This window comes from Chanodichthys erythropterus, chromosome 15 (genome assembly GCF_024489055.1).
Source record: "Chanodichthys erythropterus isolate Z2021 chromosome 15, ASM2448905v1, whole genome shotgun sequence".
Taxonomy (NCBI): Eukaryota; Metazoa; Chordata; class Actinopteri; order Cypriniformes; family Xenocyprididae; genus Chanodichthys; species Chanodichthys erythropterus.
This window is the reverse complement of record NC_090235.1, coordinates 19,409,201-19,435,720: the sequence shown is the minus strand read 5'-3', so window position 1 is coordinate 19,435,720 and position 26,520 is coordinate 19,409,201. Positions and strand designations below refer to the sequence as shown.

The 26,520-nt window shown below is 40.9% G+C and overlaps 2 protein-coding genes and 1 long non-coding RNA gene across 5 annotated transcripts; 1 reads left to right on the top strand and 2 right to left on the bottom strand.

Moving 5' to 3' along the window:
* Positions 1-41: 41 nt before the first annotated feature.
* Positions 42-10,986, bottom strand: zftraf1 (zinc finger TRAF-type containing 1). Of its 2 annotated transcripts, none has more exons than XM_067361772.1 (4): positions 10,035-10,986; positions 7,230-7,468; positions 4,747-4,958; positions 42-1,797 (listed from the first exon to the last, which is right to left on the bottom strand). In XM_067361772.1, the coding sequence occupies exons 1-4, from the start codon at positions 10,338-10,340 to the stop codon at positions 1,406-1,408; spliced, it is 1,149 nt and encodes a 382-aa protein (XP_067217873.1). In that variant the 5' UTR covers positions 10,341-10,986; the 3' UTR covers positions 42-1,405. The 2 variants fall into 2 exon arrangements, with proteins under 2 accessions (XP_067217873.1, XP_067217875.1); XM_067361774.1 differs by having other exon boundaries at positions 7,230-7,613; positions 10,035-10,059.
* LOC137002240 (uncharacterized) lies at positions 10,250-25,915 on the top strand. Of its 2 annotated transcripts, none has more exons than XR_010891801.1 (4): positions 10,250-10,390; positions 24,388-24,448; positions 25,081-25,213; positions 25,353-25,915. It is a non-coding gene; the product is annotated as an uncharacterized lncRNA (long non-coding RNA). The 2 variants fall into 2 exon arrangements; XR_010891800.1 differs by having other exon boundaries at positions 25,293-25,915.
* Positions 13,957-22,774, bottom strand: dclk3 (doublecortin-like kinase 3). The gene is made up of 5 exons (XM_067361770.1): positions 22,400-22,774; positions 17,460-18,931; positions 15,721-15,853; positions 15,438-15,605; positions 13,957-15,195 (listed from the first exon to the last, which is right to left on the bottom strand). The coding sequence occupies exons 1-5, from the start codon at positions 22,461-22,463 to the stop codon at positions 14,744-14,746; spliced, it is 2,289 nt and encodes a 762-aa protein (XP_067217871.1). The 5' UTR covers positions 22,464-22,774; the 3' UTR covers positions 13,957-14,743.
* Positions 25,916-26,520: the final 605 nt, after the last annotated feature.

Genomic DNA, 26,520 nt, shown 5'->3' with positions numbered 1-26,520 from the left:
AAGCGCTTGTCAACTCATCTAGACAAGAAAGAATGCAGTGCCACAAGTTTAAATGAGCTTTAATAGAAAGGCACATATACAGCCAGAATGTGAGAATTAAAAGCTTTTAAATGCAGAAACAGTTTTAAACTAAACTCCTCTAATCAGAAGTGACAGTCTCTGCTGGATCAGCTCAACTGCTTGTTCTGTCGTTCATGAATTCAAGTATGTCAAAACTAAGTCACAGCCGCGTTCATCTGTACTGAGATCCGATTACCCCATTGGCTCTGTTGTACCCCCAGCTTTGTGTGTGTGTGTGTGTGTGTGTGTGTGTGTGTATGTGTGTGCGTGCCCATGCGTTTTTAATGAAGGTATGAAAGAAGGTCATTTGTGTGTGTGCGTGTCTGTTTGTGTTTGTGTAGGTGGATGAGGGTGGAAGAAGGGAAGGGGTCTGTAACACTGGCTCACAATCAGATCTTTCCAGTTTAGCAGTGTTGAGTGAGTGTGAAAAGTCTGTTACCTTAATGGAGGTTAAATAAAAGCAATAAATATAAATATCTTTGACCCAATGACATCATGACGTGAGAAGTGTACCTGTGTTCACAAAATGAGGGAGTTAAAAGAGGACAAGATATGCGAGGAAAAAAAGGGCAAGATTCACAGGTTCTTAAATAAACGTGTTAATAAGGTCAAACTTAAGTTAGATTACAAGGCTATGATGCTATGCAACTAAAGGTGTGCATTCCAGAGAGCACACGGAAAAACTAAAAACATGCAAATCGCATCTTTCGGGTTGTGGGATCGGCAGCCATTTTGTTCAGCCTGACTGTACTGCTGCGCTTTAATGAAAATGGCCACCTTCACATAGAAAAATACACTTAAAGCAGTTGCGGCCGCAGCGTCTGTGTGTGTAAACCTCAAGAGGAAGGTCTGGAAACCGCGTGAAAACACACAAACGCAGAGTTGAACGCTGCCTGAATGATGGGTTGTACTACACCTGTCTCTATCTCTAGCACTCATTCAATCTCAATCCTTAAAACACTCTTCTTATTGGTCATCATTGACTGATATCCATTCAAACAGGCCCAGAAACACACAAATACAGTCCCAGACTCTTGGTGTTGTTCATTCAGGCCCGTCCTGCTCTGCCAATGAGAGATCAGCAGGGTGTTGGGTGAAATTGTTGACTTTTTTTTTTTGGCTGTAGAGGGTCTGAAAGCTTACCAGCAACAACACACACTCACACACAAACAAACGATCTACTGCAGTACTGATGGGCCGTATTCATCCTTCTTTTGCTCCCGTAGAGGTATCTGTGTTTCAGTGGTGCTCGTCTCCCCTCTTCGCTTCACCTTTGTTCACGCCATCCCCTCCTCCTCTTCCCGTCGTCTGATCTGTTTCTTCCGCCCCCCGTCGTCCCGTGCCTCTATTTCTGGATCTGAAAGATGAAGAGGCGGAGGTTGATGTTTTTGGCAGCCAGCAGCTTGTTGCACTCCACGCTGTCGCTGATGGGCAGCAGGGCGTACTCGGTTTCGTTGGCGTCGTTGGAGAAGACGTGGTGCTGGATGACGGGTTTGATTTTCACGTCGTCGTACGGGCCCTTCAGGAGCAGGAAGGAGCACTCCAGTGCAGAGTTCACTTTGCTCTTCAGGATGAGCTGGAAGGAGAGCGTGCGCTTGCAGGACAGGTTGGGGTTGCGCTCCGAGTCGTTGACCCGTGCCTTCAGCACCCAGGTCTGGTTGAGCACGGTGAAGCGCGGCGTCTCATAGTACAGTCGCGTGATGAAGTCGTCGGTGCGGTATGGCCGGAACTGTACCTCTGGAGAGAAGACACATGAGATTTCAGGCTATCAACTTACTTCACAACACATTTTTGTGCTTTAAGTGATTTTCGGTAACACTTTATGTAATGGAGGCCAGTTAGTGAGAGCTGTGCAAGTAAACCTCACTCCCCTGATCAAAAGGTGGACTAACAACTGATGCTAGAGACTGCGGTATTTAGCATTCTTGTAAGCGCGCCCCGTCTCCCGTGCCAGAGACTCCGATTCGAGTCCAGCTTGAAGTGATGCGAGTAGGACCAGAGGGGTTACATTGGTGCCGTGACCCGGATGGGAGTGAGGTTTAGGGGGTAGGTGTAACGGAGGCCAGCTAGAGACTGCGGTCTTTAGCGTCCTTGTTAGCGCACCCGCCTCCCATGCTGGAGACACCGATTCAGATCCTGCTCAGAGCGGGGTGATTAGGACCAGTGCCCGGTTGCATAAAGCACCTTAAGTGTAATTTTCCCTTAAGATCGCCCTTATGTTTCCCTTAAACTTAAGGGTGTTGCAGAAAATAACCGTTAAGTGTTACTTAAGGGTTTCTCTAGGCGAAACGTCATAAACCCTAAGAATTTCCCTTAAGTATATATTTTTCACTTAAGTAATGCGTAAGTGTTGCATAAAGCCCCTTAACCTTCATTTCCCTAAGTATATCGTAAGGTTCGTAAAACTTCACCTTAAGTGTTACACAGAGTGAGCAGGTTCAATCCAAGTTGTATAACGTGCCACGATCGGCCGCTTATATGATAGACAAATTGTACTTTAGCGGTTTATTCACATAAACATTGATGAAATATAACATATCTTATAACATATCTTATATGGTCAACGGAAGCGCAAACGTGCGTGCATCACACGCAAAAACAAACCTCATTTGTTCTTGCGCGCACATTTGAGCTTCCGACACAGCCGTAATCATATGGATGTCTTTCAATAAATGGACATAAATGATGAGAGAATATTAAAAATATCTTTATTTGTTATCCAAAGATGAATGAAAGTCTTATGGGTTTGGAACGACATGAGGGTGTCAGGGTGAATGAATGACGGCAGAAATCTCAATTTTGAGTAAACAATCAATTTGAGTTTCGCGTCTCTTTCATATTTGGTTTTCTTTTTTGTTTTCCTTATCCATATTATGTTGTTTTCTGTGAAAACTTACCACGATAAATATTAACAAATAACGTGTCCACGGCAACAGTAGAATTTTTTAACGGCCAAACCTGGGATGCTGTCGTTAAACACTTAACGGTTTTCCTTACCTAAGAGAACAGTTTAAGAGATTATATGCAACACCCTTAAGTCATTCCCTTAGTTAAGGGGAAATCACGCCTTAAGTGTCATACTTAAGGGAAAAACAGAGGGGTTACATTGGTGCCGTTACCCTTAGGGGGGTGAGTGTAACAGAGTCCAGCTAGTGAGAGCTGTGAAGGAGGTAAACCTCACTCCCCTGATCTCAAGAGGTGCACTAACGACTGACGCTAGAGACTGCGGGATCTTTGGCACCTTTGTTAGCGCAGCTGCCTCCCATGCCAGAGACGCCAACTCTGAGTGTGGCGAATAGGACCGGAGGGGTTAAATTGGTGGAGTGAGGTTTAGGGGGTGAGTGTAACGGAGGCCAGCTAGACACTACAGTCTTTAACGTCCTTGTTAGTGAACCCGCCTCCCATGCCGGAGATGCGGGTTTGAATCCCACTTAGAGTGGGGCAAATAGAACCAGAGGAGTTACATTGGTGCTGTGACCCGGATGGGAGTGAGTTTTAGGGGGGTGAGTGTAATGGAGGCCAGCAAGAGACTGCAGTCTTCAACGTCCTTGTTAGTGGACCCGCCTCCCATGCTGGAGAGGCCGGTTCAGATCCTGCTCAGAGCGGGGCGATTAGGACCAGAGGGGTTACATTGGTGCTGTGACCCGGATGGGAGTGAGTTTTAGGGGGGTGAGTGTAACAGAGTCCAGCTAGAGACTGCAGTCTTTAACATCCTTGTTAGTGCACCCGCTTCCCATGCTGGAGAGGCCGGTTCAGATCCTGCTCAGAGCGGGGCGATTAGTACCAGAGGAGTTACATTGGTGCCGTGACCCATATGGGAGTGAGTTTTAGGGGGGTGAGTGTAACAGAGTCCAGCTAGTGAGAGCTGTGAAGGAGGTAAACCTCATGCCCCTGATCTCAAGAGGTGCACTAACGACTGACGCTAGAGACTGCGGGGTCTTTGGCACCCTTGTTAGCGTGCCCACCTCCCATGCCAGAGACGCCAACTCCGAGTGGGGCGAATAGGACTGGAGGGGTTACATTGGTGCCGTGACCCGGATGGGAGTGAGGTTTAGGGGGTGAGTGTAACGGAGGCCAGCTAGAGACTGCAGTCTTTAACATCCTTGTTAGTGCACCCGCTTCCCATGCTGGAGATGCCGGTTCAGATCCTGCTCAGAGCGGGGCGATTAGTACCCGAGGAGTTACATTGGTGCCATGACCCATATGGGAGTGAGTTTTAGGGGGGTGAGTGTAACAGAGTCCAGCTAGTGAGAGCTGTACAGGAGGTAAACCTCACTCCCCTTGTTAGCGTGCCCACCTCCCATGCCAGAGACACCAACTCCGAGTGGGGCGAATAGGACCAGAGGAGTTACATTGGTGCTGTGACCAGGATGGGAGTGAGGTTTAGGGCTGTGAGTGTAACGGAGGCCAGCTAGTGAAAGCTGTGCAGGTAAATCTCACTCCCCTGATCTCAAGAGGTGGACTAACGCTAGAGACTGCGGGGTCTTTGGCACCCTTGTTAGCGCACCTGCCTCCCATGCCAGAGACACTGGTTTGAGTCCAGCTCGTAGCAGGGTGAATAGGACTGGAGGGGTTACATTGGTGCCGTGACTTGGATGGGATTGAGATTTAGGGGTTGTGTGTGACAGAGGCCAACTAGAGACTGCGGTCCTTAGCGTCCTTGTTAGCACACCCGTATGTATGTACCTGTAAAACCGATCTTCTCAAAGCACAGCAGGCTGAAGATGCTGTTGTAGAGCTGTAGCTCTCTGCGATGGCTCTGGTCCATCTCGTCCAGGATGCCCATCAGCTCCATGCCGGTCTTGGATGGGTGGGAACACTCTGCCTCATGAGCGCTGAGCTCATGGAACGGCCCCTGCCATGGGCAGCCAATCCGCTTGTACTTGCACTGCGTCACTCTATTTCCAAAAGTAAAAAATAAAGATTTGAAAGAAATGACCAACCAAAAACTGTATCATCACACAGCATATACAACTTTACCTGCATCCATACTAGACGAGAGACTATTAACTATGACTTTTGCCTCAATAAACTCCTAATTACTGCTTATTAATAGTTAGTAAGGTAGTTGTTAAGTTTAGGTATTGGGTAGGATTATGGGATGTAGAATATGGTCATGCAGAATAAGGCATTAATATGTGCTTTTATAAGTACTAATAAACAGCCAATATCCTAGTAATATGCATGATAATAAGCAACTAGTAAATATTGAAAATTGGACCCTAAACTAAAGTGTTACCATATTTATATATAGCAAATCTATACTGCTTGATTGTATACATCTTTACAAAATGTAAACTATACTACTGTCCAGCTCTGGTATGCAAAGCTGCTTTGAAACTATACAAATAAAATTGACTTGAATCTTTTGCATTATATCTCAGCTTGCTGGCTGATTGAATGTTAAATTATATAAAATTTGAAGAGATTTATTTTTTTGTGAGTGAATGCATGTATAGTCCAAGCCAAATGTCTGTTTATAGACTAGAATAAGATGACAGAATAGGGAGGATTCACAAACACAAATTGCGCCCACTGACCCACAAGACACATTTGATCACAGTGGCCTTATATGTGATGCTAAAGCACTAAAGTAAATCACTCTGGATAAAGACTAAAAATCAACATGTTCATCTACACGCCTGGATTTGTGCCCGGTTACAATGAATTCTCACAAGAAAATGGACAAAAAAATCTCTTTTAAACAAACTTTTTTTGTTGTAATAGCCCAACATTAAAGTCACCATGAAATCAAAATTGACAATTCTTATTTTTTTTAATGGAATATTGCAGTATTTATTATAAAAGAATAATCTGTGCACATCAATATTTCTTTAAAAAAAAAAACATATGCCCTCATAGTATTTAATCAAAAACAGTAACATTCTCGTTGCCTCGTAAAGTCGTCTCTTCTCTGATGAGGGCTGGGAAATAAGGTTGTCCAACGGCCAGTTTCAATTCTTCCCCTCCAGCAACCTGTCACTCACAGGAAACGATCGTAGCGATTAGTAAACGACAACCATCTAAGCAATAAGACGGTTGTGATTTCCATATTTGGATGACTTTAATTGCACTGGGCTATTTAAAAAAAAGAAAAAAAGACTTTGAATATGGCACAATCCATAAAAAGCCCAACACAGTGCAATAATTATAAAGTCCATTCATTTTAAACCATTTAAAACAGACCTACTGTGCGCTATGTGGTTGTTAATCAATGCTATTGTTGAAGTCGTCAGTCCACATTATTTCAACTTATTTCTAAAATAATCATGTTAAACAGCGGAAATTAATGGTGAAACCGATATTACCCATGATTTTGTATAGAAAATTACACTAATCAGAGTGCAACAAGCAAATATATGTATAACAATCGCTTCTCTTCCCTGTCATTATCCATACGCAGTAAGCACAGTGAAGGCTTCCGTGTTTATGTCCGAATGCCAGCTCAGTATTGGCCAAAGCGGTTCACGTGATCAGCACGACACACGCATGTGATGCAGACACAGGAGCCGGCCAATAATGCGTCAGCATTCTGACGTACAACCTGGAAGCGCTGGACATGAACAACATATGAGAATGACACAGAAGAGAAGATGTTGCACCACTGCAGTCACATGACTGTTTTAACAATGTCTTTAGTACCTTTCTGGACCTTGAAAGTGTCATGTTCCTCTCGAATTTCATCAAAAATATTTTAATTTGTGTTCTGAAGATGAACAAAGGTCTTACGAGTGTGGAATGGCATGACGGTGAGTAATTAATGACAGAACTTTCATTTTTGGGTGAACTAACCCTTTAAGTACACAATCTTGTACCTTTGTCTTTTTGTCCAATTTTCAAATACATTTTTTGCTTCAAATCAAAGTTTGTAATGTTGTGGTGCTCCTCGTTTTAAATCATGGCTTATAACACTTTAACAATCCCAATGGGAAAAATGAATGGAAAAAATACTGAGGCTGCTGAAAAAGTGGGCAGGCTCTAATGCACTCCATTTACAAAGGTGGCGTGTTGTGCTGAAAAGAAACATAACGAATTTAAATAGCAATTGTGCAGAAGTGTACAAGTGGAGTGGCAGAAGTGTTTAGTGAAATCCCCCCATGGCTTTACATATGTGTTGAGCGTAATCTTGCTCATTCAGGTGTCTGTTTTGTGAATTGGTGCAGCAGTACCTGTCCTGGCACTCCTCTGTTCGATGGCGGTCGAGGCTGGAGCGAGGGAACTGTTTGAGGCAGTAGCTGCACTCAGAGGGCAGTTCACTCACGGCTTTCTCCACCGCCAGGTTCCTGCAACACAGACTCTTACTTATCTCACAGCGGCAGTTAGGACACGTGGCCTGCTCCTCTTTTAGACGCGCATCAGCAAGCAGGTGGATGAAGCAGCCTGCGCACATCAGGTGCCCGTTTGTACACTGTGAAATGAGAGCACACATCTTCAGCCCACGGCGCAGAGCACAACAAGAGCTCAAACCATCTCACAGGGATTCTTATGCAAAACACAAGGATGCAGGGTGGTATTTCCTCATTTTCCTCAAAATGAGACAGAGCGGTAGTTTCCTGAATGATTGAAGGGGAAATAAGTAAGCTCAATTATGAGGTTAAATAAGGGCTGTGTCCGAAATCACCCCCTATACCCTAAAATAAGACACTGTTTGAGGGGACAGCCATTTGTAGTGGTGTCCGTAACCATAGTGGACATTATCGAGTGCACTCATTCAATCCTATAATGCACCTCAATAATGAGTGTACAACTGATGTACACTCAATGACTAGAGAATAGACACACTGCGAGCGTCTCGCCAGAAGATGGCGCCTGCAGCTGAATCATCCATCCATCCATCCGTTTTCCAAACCGCTGGTCCAATGTGGGTACAGCATAATATCTTACAGGTATAAATTCCTTTTCATACCTATCCTTATTATAAGGATCCCTAGCAGTGTTGCCATGTCCGCAGTTTTCCCGTGGAATCTGGCTAATTTAACACTGTTGCCGTGGGTTGTTTTTCATGTCCATGGATTGAAGCGACACCAAATTATATGATATTTAGCTTCTGGAATGTGAATTTTACCAAAAACACGGAATTTACTAACCGGAACATGATTTTTACTGGGGGAAACCCCCTGAAACGCGATAGTTTTGGGTTAGAGTAGCAATTGCGTGGGTTTTGTTGTGAAAACCTGGCAACCCAAACCTGATCCCAAGATGAGGTAGCTGAAGTTTGTTTATAACAAGAACCCTGGTCATTTCAGTCTGAACAGTGTGTGCAAAGCATTTCAGCGCAGAGAAAATGGGAGAAAAATCCCTCATTTCACATGCAAAGTAAGTTTTAGTTTTTGATTTGTAAGTGGATATTAATGGGGAAAATAAATAATTATTAATAATAATAAAAAAAATATATGACTCCTTTAAGGTAAGAAAGGGGTGTCAAAAAACCTGTAATTTCATTCCTTGTATAAAAATGTACTCAATTTGTCTTTTCTTTCATCTCACTTGCATCTAAATATGTAAATTTATGTTACACTTTATTTTACCGTGTCCTATTACAGTGTAAATAGACACTGAAGTACTGAGTAATATTAATTAACATGTACTTACTATAGGGTAAAGCATAAAACATAAAAATGTGATTTTAAAACTATGTTCAAAAATAATTCTATGACAAAAAAAAGCTTTGTTTTAATATTTTATTTTGAATTATCTTTTATTTTTATATTTTCAGTTTTAAAGTTGAGTAATTTTTGTTATGTACTTCAGTCATTTATTTCCTTTTTAGTTATTAGTTTTATATAATATATATATATATATATATATTAGTTTTAATCATTTTAGCACTTCAACTTTTTGTATATCGGCTAGTTGCCAAAGCAACATTTCTATTTTTTTTTTACGTTTTTAATTTAAAATGTTTCATATAAATATATATATTTTATTTCAGCTTACTTGAATTAACAGAAATTATTCTAATACTTTTAGTTAACAACAATAATAACACTGCTGAAATATTCTAGCTTTATGATTAGTTCTAGGCTTCATTTGAATAATTCTGTTACTGGTTTACTAATTCACCAGCTGATCTATTTCACAGGAGGTAAAGTCTGTACAGTCTGCTTTTGTTTAATTCAGTGGGCAGTTGATTTTCATCCTGGCTTGTTTGTTTTGCTTCAGGACTTGCAGATGTTCGTCTCATTTGATAGGATTCAAACCCTGATTCTGTAATAAACGGATTACGCGCCATGAGCTTAATAGCACTGATGTGCTCCGACACCTCCTCCCCGAATCACATGATACATTTAGGGGTCAGTTTGAGAGGATGTCATTGTTTTCTCATGCTCTGTGTCTAATATTTCCTCTCTAGTATTAATACAGCACAACAGACATCACATCAAGAAAAAAAATGACCGCTCTAGTGTGGATTTATCCAAACATCATTATGTCATTAAATGGACACCTGTGAAAATATAAAAGAGTGCACATCTAAATCACACGCCATGCGTGTGAACAAAGTGTGTGAAAACATGAGAGGAAGTTCTTTTACTGCTGGTTCAGCCTGTGGCTTCAGAGGGATTATATGGGGTGCATATTTGGGGGAGGGGTGATCAGAAGAGCCCAGCAGTGATTGGGTTAAACAGGTCATGTGACCACCTGATTGTCATGTTAGCCTTTGAAGGCAAAAAACAGCTGCTCAGGTCTGCATCACATGACGTTGTAACATCTGAAACCTTCAAAAAAATAAAAAATTAAATAAAATAAAAAAAAACGTACCTGCAATGGCAAATGTGAACGCAAGCATTTTATTAGAGTCACAAGACAGTGTGTAATCAGTAAATACAATCACAATGACAAAAAGATAACCCCCTTTGTGTCATAACTATAATAACATATCTGTTTGCATTCCAACAGGATGCTGCTAGGTTATGTAGGCCCACATCATGCATAAGGATTTTCTGCACTGTAAGCTCCATAATGGCTTTGTTTACCTGGTACACCGAGGCTTTAGGCAGGTCCAGACACACCGTGCAGCACAGCACCGAGTACAGGCGCTCCTCGAGCTTCCCCGCTTCTCCCTCCTGCTGCCTCACTCGCTTCTTGGGCGGTGCGTCCGGGTCGGCCTCGGTACCCGAACCGTCTCTCCGCACACCGGACTCCTCCTGGATACCTGCCAGTCCGGCGCTCCCCGGACCAGCATCCAGGGCGCCCCCCACAGGACCGACACCCAGACCCGATGATGAGGAGCCCGGGGCGGCCGCGACGCCTAATTCCATCCGCTCTTCCATCGAAGACATCCTAATGAGTCACGGGGGGTATTTGGGCGCAGGATCCGCTGGATGTCAGGGTGAGATTTTCAAGCTAGTTGGCCTTTAATAATGGGGGTCTGGACAGCCAACAAAGCTCTCAGTTTTAAACCATCAAGCGTCAGTTCAAATAGGTTAATTTAGGGTAATATGATACTAGGTTATGGGACAGTGAATATAATTTCATCTGTGTTTTACTGCGGTTTGGACCGTAATTTCTGGATATATCTCAGGTATTGTAAAGAGAGAGAAAAAACAGCTTAGACTCAACAAAACAACAGGCTGTTGTTTAGAGCCGTTATCCGCCGTGACAGCACGCGCACGGCGACTCTCCGCGACCTGACCGGGCTCTTTCCCTCCGGTTCACCTTCCGATTCCAACCGAGCCACTCCGACACGATCCGGATTCGCCCGAAAGCTTAAAAGTTATCAGTTTGCTGCAGAGTCTCTTCGATAGTCCTTCCCTTAATCTACACTGCCATCTTTGTTTTTTTCCTGTCTGTCTCCTCCTCTCCCCCTGTCCGCTTGTCCGTTTCCGATTCAGCCAATCCGAGGACGGTTTACTCAGCGCGAGGTGAAGAACAAGCAAATACTGTTATACGTTATTGAACTGTTAGCGAACGCGCTGCCAGTAGTAAAGATGGCCGCTCTGCCCTTCTCTTTCGCGCGCCCTGATTGGCTGCAACAAATGTTGTGCTTCATCAGATGACTGGGGATATTTAAAGAGCGATGTCTTGCGCCTGCGCACCGGCCCCCTGCGGGTCATGGCTGAAGCTTTTTTAAGAGAAAGGTGATTAAAAACTTTTGTAATTTGGATAGTGTGATGCTTGGTTTTTGTCTGTTATATTTTATTGTGCTAGTTTGTCGTATTATTGTAAATTGAAAGAGTAAAAAGGTGACCAAACCTTTGCATACTATGGTCAAAATCCCCATAACACTCCTCATATGCGACAAAATGGCAACGTCATCTTGGGTTGTCATTCATGTAAATTATTATATTTGACAGAATGATGAATGGAAGAATACTTTATTTTTTGATTGGATATATATACATTTTAAGCTACTTTATAATATAATTTATTATTTTTGTCACCTTTTCAAGTTTTTTTTAATTTATTTTTTTTATCCGAAACCAGAGAGACCCCTGAGGGGGAGGGGAAATGGTCTCAGCCAATCAAATAACATGGTCTATGATGGACTAGTTTGGGCAAGACAGCTGTCAGTCGAGCTTGCCCAATCTGAATAAGCTTTGTGTGTTGCATGGGGGGATGGGAGTGTTTCCTGATTATAGATTAAAATATATATTAATAATAAGCATATAGCAATGTAATAGCTACAGAAGGTATTAGAAATGATGCTGAGATTAAAGCAGCATTTGTATGCACATTACAACAGTACACTTAAAATACCACTTTTACAATGAAGGTTGAAGGAATAAAGTCACCTGACAAGGACAAGGGCTTTCTTCATTAATTATTACCTCTGAACCGCTTGGTATTTCAGATATTTTTGTTTTTGCTTTTACCATAACGATGATGAAAATGTATTTATATGATTATTATACTATACCGTCAACAAAAATATGATTATTTGTATGCATTAGTCTTTAAAAATTGGAGTTACCAATAACTCAAACTGTTCTTGTTTTGGCGATACTTTAAAGGGTTAGTTTACCCAAAAATGAAAATAATGTCATTTATTACTCACCCTCATGCCGTTCCACACCCGTAAGACCTTCGTTCATCTTCAGAACACAAATTAAGATATTTTTGATGAAATACGATGGCTCAGTGAGGCCTGCATAGGGAGCAATGACATTTCCTCTCTCAAGATCCATAAATGTACTAAAAACATATTTAAATCAGTTCATGTGAGTACAGTGGTTCAATATTAATATTATAAAGCCACGAGAATATTTTTGGCTTATTTAGTGATGGCCGATTTCAAAACACTGCTTCAGGAAGCTTCGGAGCGTTATGAATCTTTCGTGTCGAATCATGATTCGGATCGCGTGTCAAACTGCTGAAATCACGTGAAATCACACAAGTCACACAAAAGATTCATAACGCTCCGGAGCTTCATGCAGTGTTTTGAAATCGGCCATCACTAAATAAGTCATTATTTTGTTTTTTTGGCACACCAAAAATATTGTCGTTGCTTTATAATATTAATATTGAACTCACATGAACTGATTTAAATATGTTTTAGTACATTTATGGATCTTGAGAGAGGAAATGTCATTGCTGGCTATGCAGGCCTCACTGAGCCATCGAATTTCATCAAAAATATCTTAATTTGTGTTCTGAAGATGAACAAAGGTCTTACGGGTGTGAAACAGCATGAGGGTGAGTAATAAATGACATTATTTTAATTTTTGCATGAACTAACCCTTTAAATTCCTTATATGTGTTATAAAGTATGTAATTTTGTAATTGAAATGTGGATTGAACAAAGATTAATAGACATTTTATCATCATAAAAACATTATTTTACTCACCAAATTATAGAAACGTGTATCCGAACAGCTAATAAAGTTTAATTGTGTTATCTTACAGTCTAAAACATTTACACAGTACTCATAATGTTTCAAAGAGGCTAAATAACTTTAACAAAAAGGCTGAAAAAGACTAAAACAAATGTGCTATGAAATGAAACAAAGGAAGACAAATAATACTAAATACTTTTAGCTTATTGCTAGCTAGTATACCCAACTAACATTCCCACACATATTGGCACTCAAGTTATAGAGGCCGAGCTGGACCGATTCATTTTTGATGCTTCTTAAAAAAAACAAAACTAGTGTTTCCTTATTGTTGTGGTTACACTTTATTTTAAGGTGACGTAGTTACATTGCACTTAGTACTACTGAGTGATATTAAATAATAATAATTTTTAACTTTAGTTAGTGTGTAATGTTGCTGTTTGATCATAAACAACATCTGTAAAGTTACGACACTCAAAGTTCAAGGCAAAGAGAGATATTTTCTCTTTGTAAGGACTACAAGAAATGGCTGATAGGGACTATAATGAGCTTCTTCCTGGGTTGGTGACATCACTAACCCTACAATTTACATAAACCCCGCCCCCAAGAACATGCAACAAAGGGGGTGGGGCCATGTTGGGCTGCTTTAGAGAAGAGGAAGATTTCTTGTAGTAGAGTGTTGTTGACATGCCGTCATTTTACGCCGGACTGCTTCACAAACGAGGGTCAATTCAACGCTGAAGTTGCACTAAAGTTTAACATGACGGCACATGCTAGTGGATGAGTTGAATCAACTCCACAGCAACTACATAAATTTATCCACTAACCATTCAGAAACGTCCAGTTTCATTCTAAAAGTTGTAACTTCTTCCTGAGTCTCTCCATCAGTTTCGACTCCGGTTTGAACAATGTAAGGCTGAACACCGTTACTGACAATCCTCATTTTGTCTGCGTGAGATTCTCCTGCTTTGTTGTTGTTGAATAGCTTCAGTTGCTCAACAACAACAAAGCAGGAGAATCTCACGCAGCCAAAATGAGGATTGTCAGTAACGGTGTTCAGCCTTACATTGTTCAAACCGGAGTCGACACTGATTAAAGCTCCGCCCTCTTTTGGAAAGGGGGCGGGAGCAGCAGCTCATTTGCATTTAAAGGGACACACACAAAAACGGCGTCTTTTTGCTCATACCCAAATAGGGGCAAATTGGACAAGCTATAATAAATGATCTGTGGGGGATTTTGAGTGGAAATTTCACAGACACATTCTGGAGACACCAGAGACTTATATTACATCTTGAAAACTACATGTATGGTTAGGGTTTGTTACTTGTAACTATGCATAATAATTTACTGTTATTACTACATGTAGAAACGTTTACCTACGTCACCCTAAAATAAAATGTTACCAATGTGTCTTTTTGCAGTCTTTCTTTTTAAATACAGATAAAGAAGAAAATATATAATTAGAAGCTAAAAAAACATTATGTAATACAACATAAATGGCCCTTTTTCCTCTAGTTAGTAAATAATCCCATAATAATAATAATAGTTATTTCAGTGTCCTGGGTCATTTCATTAGTGACCTGTAGGCTCGCACGGAATTTACACTGAATTCGTATTTGTTTATTAAATACTGATTATACCTTAAGCTAGAAAGAAGAGTGCACTCATATAACCATCAAAAATGAGTGCAGAAATGTTAAAATCAGTGCAAAATCAGTGAACCTGCAGTCAGTATCAGTGCTTAGAGTATATGTGTAGGTTCTACATTGTATCATAGTGTTCAATTTTGTCTCAGTCAGTTGTACTGTCCCTCTTTTTTGCCTGTGTTGTCCTGACTCTTTTGGTATTGTCATATATCATTGGTTTCTTGTAGTCACTTGTTTATGCTGGCTTCTTCAGCCTTCACTAACTCATTACTCAGCAGGTAACTCTTGTTTTGGGTCTGTGTCTTCTTGCTGTGCTGGTTTCTCAGGTACATGCTGATCTGTGGTATTTTGCATATTTGTTGTGGTGTCTTCAGCATGGGATGAAGTTTGTTGGTTGCTTATCATGTTATGAATCTCTTCAATCTGCTGGTCTCTGGCATGTGCATTAATATCTGGTTCATTGTTCAGTATGTTCTCGTGAATTTGTGCAGCATGAAATTTCTCTGCCAGCATCTCTGGTTTGTGAGAATCTCTCTTATTAATTTCCAACTGTTTGCTTAGTTTCTGCTGGCTGTGCCTCTCAGCTGTGGCCTTTGTCGCCCCCTTATGGTCTTTTTGTGCTGTTGTATGTTGAAGCCAGTCATGCTGCAGGGTTTGACTAGCTGTCAAACGCCTTTTCGGGTTGACCTCCAGCAGAGCCCTGACTAGAGCTTTAGCTCCTGTAAAACACAGACATCAACACTTCACAGCATCTAAATTACTGTAGATCTGAAGGGTTTACAAGAACAGCTCAACCAAAAATGAAAATTCTCTCATTTACTCCACCTGAGAATGTAGTGCACGAATGGAGCATCTTGGAGGAAAGAAACTACATTAGGTTGAGTAAATGATGACAGCATTTCCATTTTGGTGTGAACTAACACTTTTGCACAGGGTAAAATGTTGGAGTTCAAGATCTCACCCTCGGACACATTATCCCAGTAAGGGGACAGAAAGTGGACTTCTCCCTTCTGGATGAGACGGAATAGCTCCTCTTGATTACGATCTGGACTGCGGAACGGAGGAAACCCACTGAGCAGCACAAACAGTATGACACCCATCGCCCAAACGTCCACTCCAACACCGTAACCTATTCATATACAGACATACATGCATAGCTGATCATTGGAAATATCTGACACTAATCATGTATTTTAATCAGTGTACTTCTTGTTTGAGATTTTGCTCAGCTAATCAGACTTTACCTGTCTCAGCAAGTATCTCTGGAGCAACATATGTAGGTGTGCCACAAACTGTGAACACTGGCTCCGTTACCACCATGGCTAATCCAAAATCAGCCAACTTCAGATTCAAACTTCCATTGCCATGCCGCTGTACCTTAGAATCAGAAAAAAAAAGAGATGACAACAGATGGATGTTGTATTGTTCAATGTTTTAAATGCATGTCCAATGCAATACAAAAGTGGTTGCATAGTAGCCTACTGCAGCTTGTTTCATGTAATGAGTTACTTTTTCCAACGAGTGGCGCTATTGAGCGAAATGAGGGAATAATGGCACGTGCTCATCTAACGTCTCTAATATGTAGCGTTAAAAAGTGCGATTTAAAGTGCTGTTTAAAGGGTTAGTTCACCCAAAAATGAAAATAATGTCATTGCACCAAAGTAGTGATGGCCAATTTCAAAACACTGATTCATGAAGTTTCGGAGCGTAATGAATCTTTTGTGTCGAATCAGCAGTCAAAGTCACGTGATTTCAGCAGTTTGGCAGTTTGACTCGCGATCCGAATCATGATTCGACACTGATTCATAACGCTCTGAAGCTTCCTGAAGCAGTGTTTTGAAATCGGCCATCACTATATAAGTCGTTATTTAGTTTTTTTGGCGCACCAAAAAAATTCTCGTCGCTTTATAATATTAATATTGAACCACTGTACTCACATGAACTGATTTAAATATGTTTTTAGTACATTTATGGATCTTGAGAGAGGAAATGTCATTGCTGGCTATACAGGCCTCACTGAGCCATCGGATTTCAAGAAAAATATCTTAATTTGTGTTCCGAAGATTAACGAAGGTCTTATGGGTGTGGAACGACATGAGGGTAAGTAATAAATGACATTATTTTCATTTTTGGATGAACTAACCCTTTAAGATCGGTTCATCTTAAACGGTCCTCATTTGTAGTATTGGAAATCTGATTAATTCTATTGAATCGGTTCGATCGGATGTTTTATGTAAATAAACAGATATTCACCTATGTAATATGTTTTTCACTCGTTTAAGTAAATGTTCTTGTATTTAGTTGTAATTTTATATTATTTGATTCTATTATAATTTTAAAAAATGTTGGCAGTGTATGAAATGATGCTTAATATTTTGCTTAACATTTTAGTGTTAACTAAAAACATTTCGGTAATTTAAATAAGCTAAAACAAAATTTTGCGAAGGGTCAATTATTCACTGTTTACTTTAATCGCGCAATGCAGTTTTGTGGTCTGCCACTTTAAATGCGCAAGCTCTTTAAAGCAGGATGGATTCTGATTGGCTGTCAATGTTTTTGTCATTTATCAGCTGAAAAGAAAGATTGTTCTGAAAGTGATTCCTCTGCTATTGTTTCTGTGCTGTTATAGTTATAGTGTGGACTCTGCTATTCTTCTGTAGAATGATTTTTAGAACTATATCTTTATCGTTAGAGTCATTGTCTTTGGTGTGAACGGGTCTTAAAGGGATATTCACCCAAAAATAAAAATTCTGACACCATTTACGCACCCTCAAGTTGTTCCAAACTTGTATACATTTCTTTGTTCTGCTGTACACAAAGGAAGATATTTGGAAGAATGTTTGTAACCAAGCAGATCTCGCCCCCATTGACTACTATAGTATTTTTTTCCTGCTATGGTAATCAATGGGGGCGAGATCTGTTTGGTTACAAACATTCTTCCAAATATCTTCCTTTGTGTTCAGCAGAATTTGAGTAACATTACCAGTAGGTTTTCAGGTTTGATGTCTCGGTGTGCAATGCTCTTGTTGTGGATGTACTCCAGAGCCTGACTGATGTCTGTGATCATGCATGCAGCACTTGGCTCAGTAAACCTTCCGCTCTGAGTGATAGCATCAAACAGGTCTCCACCGGTGACCAGCTCCATCAGCAGGTAAACATGTGTGTCCGTGTGATGAGAACGAAACAGCTGGATGAGCCGAGGATGTTCCAGACTACGCAGCAGAGCGATCTCGTTCTGGATCATGTGACCGCGTCCCTGGAGCTTTGCGTTGTCCACAATCTTCATGGCGAAGGTTTCGGCCAGGCCTCTCACACGGCACTCCCTGACCACCGCAAAGTTCCCATCTCCTACCACGCGGCCCATGTCGTAGCAGCGCTCGATGTCCTCCAGCGATAGTTCTGCACCATCAGGTGGTATGTTACCCTGCAAGTCTTTCTGCTCCACTGTTTCCTGCTTATTAATGTCCCGCTCAGTTATCGTCTCTACATTAAGAGCGTTTTGAGGAACAGATTTTGCATTGGCTTTCAGCGGTCTACAGTGTGCTTTTTCCAAAGAAACCATGTTGTTTTGAGAAGAAGTACTTTTATTACTGGGGTTATTTGGCTTGTCCGAACCTCGACTGCTTCTGATTGGAGGTATAGGAGGACCGCATCCTCGGCAGCTCCGGCAGTAAACAGCATCTCTCTTTCTTTCCTCCTTCTTTGTCTCCTTCTCATCTTCTTTCTGCAGGTCAGCTTTCCTCCTCCACAGTTCTCTTTGCCTTTCTCTCCTCACCTTTTCTTTTTGCCTTCCAACAGGCTGCAGGTTGTTGACAGGTGGTTGGCTTACCTGTTGATCATGTACCGCAGGTAAGGACACCTCAGCCCCAGGATCATCATCATGGAAACCACTATCCGCCTTAGTGGCCTTAGGCCTCAGGATACGCTCCCATACCCTCAGCAGGTGTTCGCAGTGTCCGGGGTTTTCCGGATACAGCTCATCCAGTGCTGCACTTACATCGTCAAGCGACGGTCGGCTGTTTCCAAAGGCCATGAAGGCATGATCAAAGCGGAAGAAGTCAGCAAGGCTGTGGATCTCCCGGCCGGAAGGGCTAAAGAGGCGGCGTATTCGAGCATTGTTCCAGCAGGGGAAGCCAAGCGCTTCGGACACATCTGCCATGAGCTGCTCGAATGTCTGCACTGCGCGGCGGTTTAACAGCAGCGAGATCTTCCGCACGCTGTCCTTTCCACACGGTCGCACCACGGTCACGATTCGTGGGCGCACTGGGCTTGATTCTGCGTGCCTGGCATGGTAGCCACTCGCCTTGGGAACTCCTGCTTCCTCCCAATGACACACGGGGGTTTCTGAAGGTCCAAAGTCTGTGGGCGGCCTTCGGAGTCTTGATCTGTGCAGGTAAGAGGGAAGAGGTGGCCGAGGGGCAGCATTTGGGCATTTTGGCAGTTTAATCCTTTGATCTGAAACACAAACATATATTTTTTTGTTAGTAGAGCAACTTGTCCAAAGAAATGCTTGGTTCATCAAGAGCACAGCATGCAAAATTGCTTGATCAGATTTTGGAGGGGGGAAGCTTATACAGGTGAATTAAAGAGGAAGTGTGCAACATTAATAATTAAGAGCAGGTGTGTATTGAGGAGCAATGCCGAGACATGCAGATTCTCAAATTGCACCTCATGCTCCAGGGGTAACGGAAAGGGATCAAATCTGATCATGTCGGATCACTTTACTCAGCTTGCGCAGCTTGTTTTCTTTCTCTCTGTCTTTCTTTCTTTCCATGCATGCCCTAAACAAACGTCTTAAAGTGGAAAGATGCAGGAGGCATTAAGAAATTGAGTACTAAAAGCAGTCAAAGATGCTGTTTCACTTTTAAGTCACTTAAGAAAGATCTTTTGAAAGAGCCATTACCAAAGCAAAGCCATTGTGAAACTATGTATATAAAGTCATAAACCTAAAGTTGTAAAACAAAGCTGCAAAAAGCCAGCGATAAATAACTCAACCCCTGGGTTGTTGCGTCTGACCCAGGATCTGGGTAATACAAAAACTACCCAAACACTGGGTTGTTACGTCTGACCCAGGATCTGGGTAACACAAAAACTACCCAAACACTGGGTTGTTACGTCTGACCCAGGATCTGGGTAACACAAAAACTACCCAAACACTGGGTTATTACGTCTGACTCAAAAACTGGGTTATTACGTCTGACCCAGGATCTGGGTAACACAAAAACTACCCAAACACTGGGTTGTTACGTCTGACCCAGGATTTGGGTAACACAAAAACTACCCAAACACTGGGTTGTTACGTCTGACCGAGGATCTGGGTTACACAAAAACTACCCAAACACTGGGTTGTTACGTCTGACCCAGGATCTGGGTAACACAAAACTACCCAAACACTGGGTTATTACATCTGACCCAGGATCTGGGTAAACAAAAACTACCCAAACACTGGGTTATTACATCTGACCCAGGATCTGGGTAACACAAAAACTACCCAAACACTGGGTTGTTACGTCTGACCCAGGATCTGGGTAACACAAAAACTACCCAAACACTGGGTTGTTACGTCTGACCCAGGATCTGGGTAACACAAAAACTACCCAAACACTGGGTTATTACGTCTGACTCAAAAACTGGGTTATTACGTCTGACCCAGGATCTGGGTAACACAAAAACTACCCAAACACTGGGTTGTTACGTCTGACCCAGGATTTGGGTAACACAAAAACTACCCAAACACTGGGTTGTTACGTCTGACCGAGGATCTGGGTTACACAAAAACTACCCAAACACTGGGTTGTTACGTCTGACCCAGGATCTGGGTAACACAAAAACTACCCAAACACTGGGTTATTACGTCTGACTCAAAAACTGGGTTATTACGTCTGACCCAGGATCTGGGTAACACAAAAACTACCCAAACACTGGGTTGTTACGTCTGACCCAGGATTTGGGTAACACAAAAACTACCCAAACACTGGGTTGTTACGTCTGACCGAGGATCTGGGTTACACTAGAAAACTACCCAAACACTGGGTTGTTACGTCTGAACCAGGATCTGGGTTACACTAGAAAACTACCCAAACACTGGGTTATTACATCTGACCCAGGATCTGGGTTACACAAAAACTACCCAAACACTGGGTTATTACGTCTGACCCAGGATCTGGGTAACACAAAAACTACCCAAACACTGGGTTGTTACGTCTGACCCAGGATCTGGGTAACACAAAAACTACCCAAACACTGGGTTGTTACGTCTGACCCAGGATCTGGGTAACACAAAAACTACCCAAACACTGGGTTATTACGTCTGACTCAAAAACTGGGTTATTACGTCTGACCCAGGATCTGGGTAACACAAAAACTACCCAAACACTGGGTTATTACGTCTGACTCAAAAACTGGGTTGTTACGTCTGACCCAGGATTTGGGTAACACAAAAACTACCCAAACACTGGGTTGTTACGTCTGACCGAGGATCTGGGTTACACAAAAACTACCCAAACACTGGGTTGTTACGTCTGACCCAGGATCTGGGTAACACAAAACTACCCAAACACTGGGTTATTACATCTGACCCAGGATCTGGGTAAACAAAAACTACCCAAACACTGGGTTATTACATCTGACCCAGGATCTGGGTAACACAAAAACTACCCAAACACTGGGTTATTACGTCTGACCCAGGATCTGGGTAACACAAAACTACCCAAACACTGGGTTATTACGTCTGACCCAGGATCTGGGTTAACAAAAACTACCCAAACACTGGGTTATTACATCTGACCCAGGATCTGGGTAACACAAAAACTACCCAAACACTGGGTTATTACGTCTGACCCAGGATCTGGGTAACACAAAAACTACGCAAACACTGGGTTATTATGTCTGACCCAGGATCTGGGTAACACAAAAACTACCCAAACACTGGGTTATTACATCTGACCCAGGATCTGGGTAACACAAAAACTACCCAAACACTGGGTTTTTACGTCTGACCCAGGATCTGGGTAACACAAAAACTACCCAAACACTGGGTTATTACGTCTGACTCAAAAACTGGGTTATTACGTCTGACCCAGGATCTGGGTAACACAAAAACTACCCAAACACTGGGTTGTTACGTCTGACCCAGGATCTGGGTAACACAAAAACTACCCAAACACTGGGTTGTTACGTCTGACCCAGGATCTGGGTAACACAAAACTACCCAAACACTGGGTTATTAAATCTGACCCAGGATTTGGGTAACACAAAAACTACTCAAACACTGGGTTGTTACGTCTGACCCAGGATCTGGGTAACACAAAAACTACCCAAACAATGAGTTACGTCTGACCCAGGATCTGGGTAACACAAAAACTACCCAAACACTGGAAAAATAACCCCAAAAAATTACCCAAAAGGCTCAACCCAGGACTTGGGTAGAAAAAAATAACCCAAGATTTTTTAGAGTGTGCCTTAGAAGAAAAGAAAAAAAAAACATTACTGGTGTGTATCTTGAGACAAAACAATGGCACTGAAATATTTTAAGATATGTCAGTGCAAGTTGCTTTCAGTTAAAACAGCTCAAACTTGAATTTTAGTCCTAAAACTGGGGGTAAGTTATTTTTAAATTTCATTAAGTTTGAATTGTGAAAAATGTCTTTTATGCTTTGAAAAATATACATTTATTAATGACATATTAGAATATCATATAACTTATGTTATTTATCTAAGTAATAATAATTATATAATATTATTTAGATTGTTTATTCATCATAAGAATAGATGTAATGGCACATAATCATAGCGAAATAACCTAATAGGCTACTCGTTACGGTAAGATTCTGCAAATGTGGACTGGTTAAATTTACCTAGTTAAACTTTTAGTCATTGCCCTATTTCTCTCAATGCATTTATTTATTAATCATCCGAACTGACCTGTCAGTCCCCATCTGGGTCTCGGTGGCTCTCGCCCCGGTCGCTGGTTCCACACCGGTGTCATTCTGTTCCACTGCTCGCAGTATCATCAGTATAAACCCGTGAGTCTGATTCACTGGCCATACTGTCCCAGAGATGTCCGGCGGCGTCACAAAAGAGTAAAAAAGTCTATAACCATGATGAAATCAACGCGCACCTCTAAACAAGCCCTTGAGGAATCGTGAAAGTTTAAAACAGCGCTGAATTTACAGGACAGTGAATCGGACAGTGCGCACACAGAGAGTTTTCAATCAGACATGAGGTAACATGGGGATATCGAGAAACCGCATCTTTTGGAAAAGCTACGAGCGCGTTACCGGATACTCCGCATCCTGCTGCAAGCGCGTCTCCCCGGTAACGCACAGAGAACTGACACACACACACACACACACACACACACACACACATTTGAATCTCAGAAGAATAGCAAAACCTGAACACTCACACAATTATTTTTTTTTTTTAAATTAATTTTAAAATAATTAAAATAGGCATTTTATAAAAGAAAATGTATGTATTGTTTTATTAAATGTATATTTAACAAATTATAGTTTTAATATAGGCCTATATATATTTTATTGGAATTACAGGCACCTTTATTTTGTACTTTTTTGAATGAGATTAAGACATAAAAGAGTATTGATGTTTATAGTGAGTATGATGCTGATCTCAGCATCTGTTTGTGAATATTTCAGTGGTGAATTTGATGCAATGAAATAAATAAATATTGATGAATTCAATAAAAGCCAAACAGCTCCCACATCACATGATGTATTTTTTTTCTCTCTCCCTATTTTCTGCCTTATTATTTCACACCCACTCACCCCTTTATTTGTTGCCTTCCTTACCGTGGTTTAAGATATAATTAAACTTCCTAGAGACTTTTTACTTTTGTCTTCGCAGCCAGGTCTCTCAGTATGGCTGTATTACCATGGTTACTGTTAACACAGCAGTCCAGCTTTGTGTCTATGTTTACGTTTGGCTGTGTGTGTGTGTGTGTGTGTGTGTGTGTGTGTGCAGCTGTAAAAGTGTTGCATAAACGTGTCCATTAGAGGGCAGTGTGTGTTAGACGGTAGAGGGGCATGGATGGAGGAGCTTGGGGTGATATGCAGGCGGACTCGGTTCATTAGGTAGGTTTTCCTGACAGAAACAGTGACAAAACATGCGTAAAGTACCCAGATTAAAGCAATAATCCCCCAAAAGCCGTGGTTTACAGTGAATTTAGAACTGCTAAGGGGCGTTAGACAATTGACCCATTAATACTAACACTTACAATTAAATTTTGTATATCTATTTCTTTTTTATTTACAAAAATCCTTCTCACGTGTACTGTGTTAGACTAACTGGGACTAGTCACAGCATTGCTCATGTGTAAGTCGCTTGGATAAAAAGCTAAATGTTTAAATTATGTTAAGCACACGCAGCTTCTCGGTGCTATAGCCTATTGCTTTTAAAAAAATAAAATTAAAAAAATAGTAATAAACGGTTATTCAATAAAAAATATTTATTTTAACATTTAGACGCAGTGGCGCAGTAACACTGATGTAATGAGGTCACATGTACAACGGCTTCGAACACGGCTCAACCAATCAGAATCAAGGATCGGAACTATCCGTTTTATAAAACGTATTTACTTATTTTTCTACGATGCTGACATATCGCATACTTGTGCGCTTCAATTAAATCTGCATAATGCGTTTTAATGTTGGATGGACAATAATGAAATATTTAGCAGAACGTTAGATAATTAATTAGATGAAATTTACGTGCATAAATACACTCTGAAAAAATGGAACAAAAGTCGTCACTCCATTTTAAAAGATACTAATAAGCACCATTTAGGTAATAATTCATACACTTCAGGTGCTAACAGGCACTCTTTAGGGCTAAATAAGATGATTTTTTTGAAAGGATACCGCAGTGACAATTTTTGTATTTTTTCCACTTAGTCTGCCGGGGTAACCATAGCAACAGTACGCCGCGCGAATGATTTCCATTCAGCATCGCACAGTAAGTACTATCTTTTTTGTATCACTTTATTATAGATTTACTCTTCATAAATACATAATAAAAACATTTTGTTTTGTTTAAAAAACAAGATATTAGACGATATTGCATACTTGTGTGCTTCAATTAAATCTACATAATCCGTTTTAATGTTGGATGGACAACAATGAAATATTTAGCAGAATGTTAGATAATTAATTAGATTAAATTTACGCTATTAAATTGCACATAAATACCATAGACTGTAAAAAAAATATTAAATATAGTATTTTTATAAAAATATTAACACAGCAAGTCAAATTTGATAATTTTATAAAATAATCCAGAAAAAAAGCGCAAATACAGCAGAGATGCCAAATTCAGTGGCTGAAATTAGCTGCTGAGGTAACATGACGGCTCACAGACAGCAGCTGCATACCTGACCACGCCCTTAATTAGGCAGAACTTTAAGGCTTAATATAATTTAAACGGATGAGTTATAAAAAAAATAACCCCCCTCAGAGTTGTCATGAAGGGCAAAAATAGCTATAAAGTCCAAAACCACAATTTGAACCAGGCTGTAAACATGTTTTTTTTCTGCTGTAAACCTGGCCGTTTTAATATGGAGGTCAATGAGATTCTGCTCTCTTTTGCAGCATGTCCCTAGCGGCCAGTCGATGAATCGCAGTTCAAGTCACTTCCGAGAAACTGGGGGAGGTTGCCGCTTGATAAATACACTGAATGGAACAAAAGTGGTCACTTCAAAAGATACTGTTAAGTACCATTTAGGTAATAATTCGTACACTTCAGGTGCTAATAGGCACTCTTTAGAGCTAAATAAGGTACGAAGATGATTTTTTTTTTAAAGGATACCGCGCCAATGACAATGTTTGTAATTTTCCCGCTTCCTCTGCCGGGGTAACCATAGCAACAGTAAGCCACGCGAGCGATTTCCATTCAGCATCGCACAGTAAGTACTATCTTTTTTGTATCACTTTATTATAGATTTACACTTCATAAATACATAACAAAAACATTTTGTTTTGTTTAAAACAAGATATTAGACCATTTAGCTAAGTATGCTGTGCTCCACACGACATTTACGACACACGTGACAAACCTCGACACGACAGATCTTTTAAAACGTTGAAAATCATTGTATTTTCGTTTAATGCATGTTTTTGTTTTTCATTAAAAATAGTTATTAACAATTAGAAGCCCCCGTATTGAACACATGACATGATTTTGATTATTGACGACTACACGAATGTTCCTGACTAGAATCTAACAGACATGCCAACAAGACACGTTTGTATAACATGCATGCAGTAACAGAATTTGGATTTCTGACCCGTGTTTTGTGTGTTTAAAACTTGGACTTTGAGTTCATGATCTGAGTAAAAAGGGGTTTGACATCTCACCTCTTTCTCCAAATCTGCTCTCTCACTCTCTCTCTTTCCCTGTCTCTCTCCACCACCTGTTCGTGTTAAACGTCAAACACATGCACTCTGCATACCAAGTTTAGTCACACATTTGTGTTGAGTTAGACACATGGCAGTGTGAGTGTGTGTTCAAATACCAAGCATATAAAGGTGAAAATCCCACATATTATAAATCATCACAGAAGAGGCGTTATACAACACAAGGTTTTATCATCAATCCTTTTAAAAGAACTGGACTGTATTTCACAACATGTGGTTTGCATGGTTAATACAAGCTTCCAAAGTCAACGGGAAAAACTGGGAGAGCAGGAATAGAGTACTTATAATAGCACAATTAACCACTGAATAATTAATTTCAGTAATGCATTTAGAGCACTTTAATATACTCTCAGTATTTTTTGTGGGATTTAAACTGTAAATTACCAAATTTTCTATCACAAATATTTTTTAGAGGATATTTATAACACACACCATCTGAATACTATCACTCACCACAGGACGCACCTACACTTATGGGAGATTTATCTTGCAGTTATAATACAATTCAGCTGTAATTGATCAGAGTTGATAATAATGTGGAGTTTAGATTATTTTATGATAGCTATAAAGATAATGAAATATAAATGCAAATATAAGGGAGAGGTGACAGCGAAG

Coding starts and splice junctions, on each gene's coding strand:
- zftraf1 (XM_067361772.1), bottom strand. CDS start 10,340: ATGTCTTCGATGGAAGAGCGGATGGAATTAGGCGTCGCGGCCGCCCCG. Junction 7,469..10,034: donor CTAAAGCCTCGGTGTACCAG/GTAAACAAAGCC, acceptor CTCATTTCACAG/TGTACAAACGGGCACCTGAT. Junction 4,959..7,229: donor ACAGAGGAGTGCCAGGACAG/GTACTGCTGCAC, acceptor TTTTGGAAATAG/AGTGACGCAGTGCAAGTACA.
- dclk3 (XM_067361770.1), bottom strand. CDS start 22,463: ATGACACCGGTGTGGAACCAGCGACCGGGGCGAGAGCCACCGAGACCC. Junction 15,854..17,459: donor TCAAACCTGAAAACCTACTG/GTAATGTTACTC, acceptor TCTGATTCTAAG/GTACAGCGGCATGGCAATGG. Junction 15,196..15,437: donor CTGGGATAATGTGTCCGAGG/GTGAGATCTTGA, acceptor TGTGTTTTACAG/GAGCTAAAGCTCTAGTCAGG.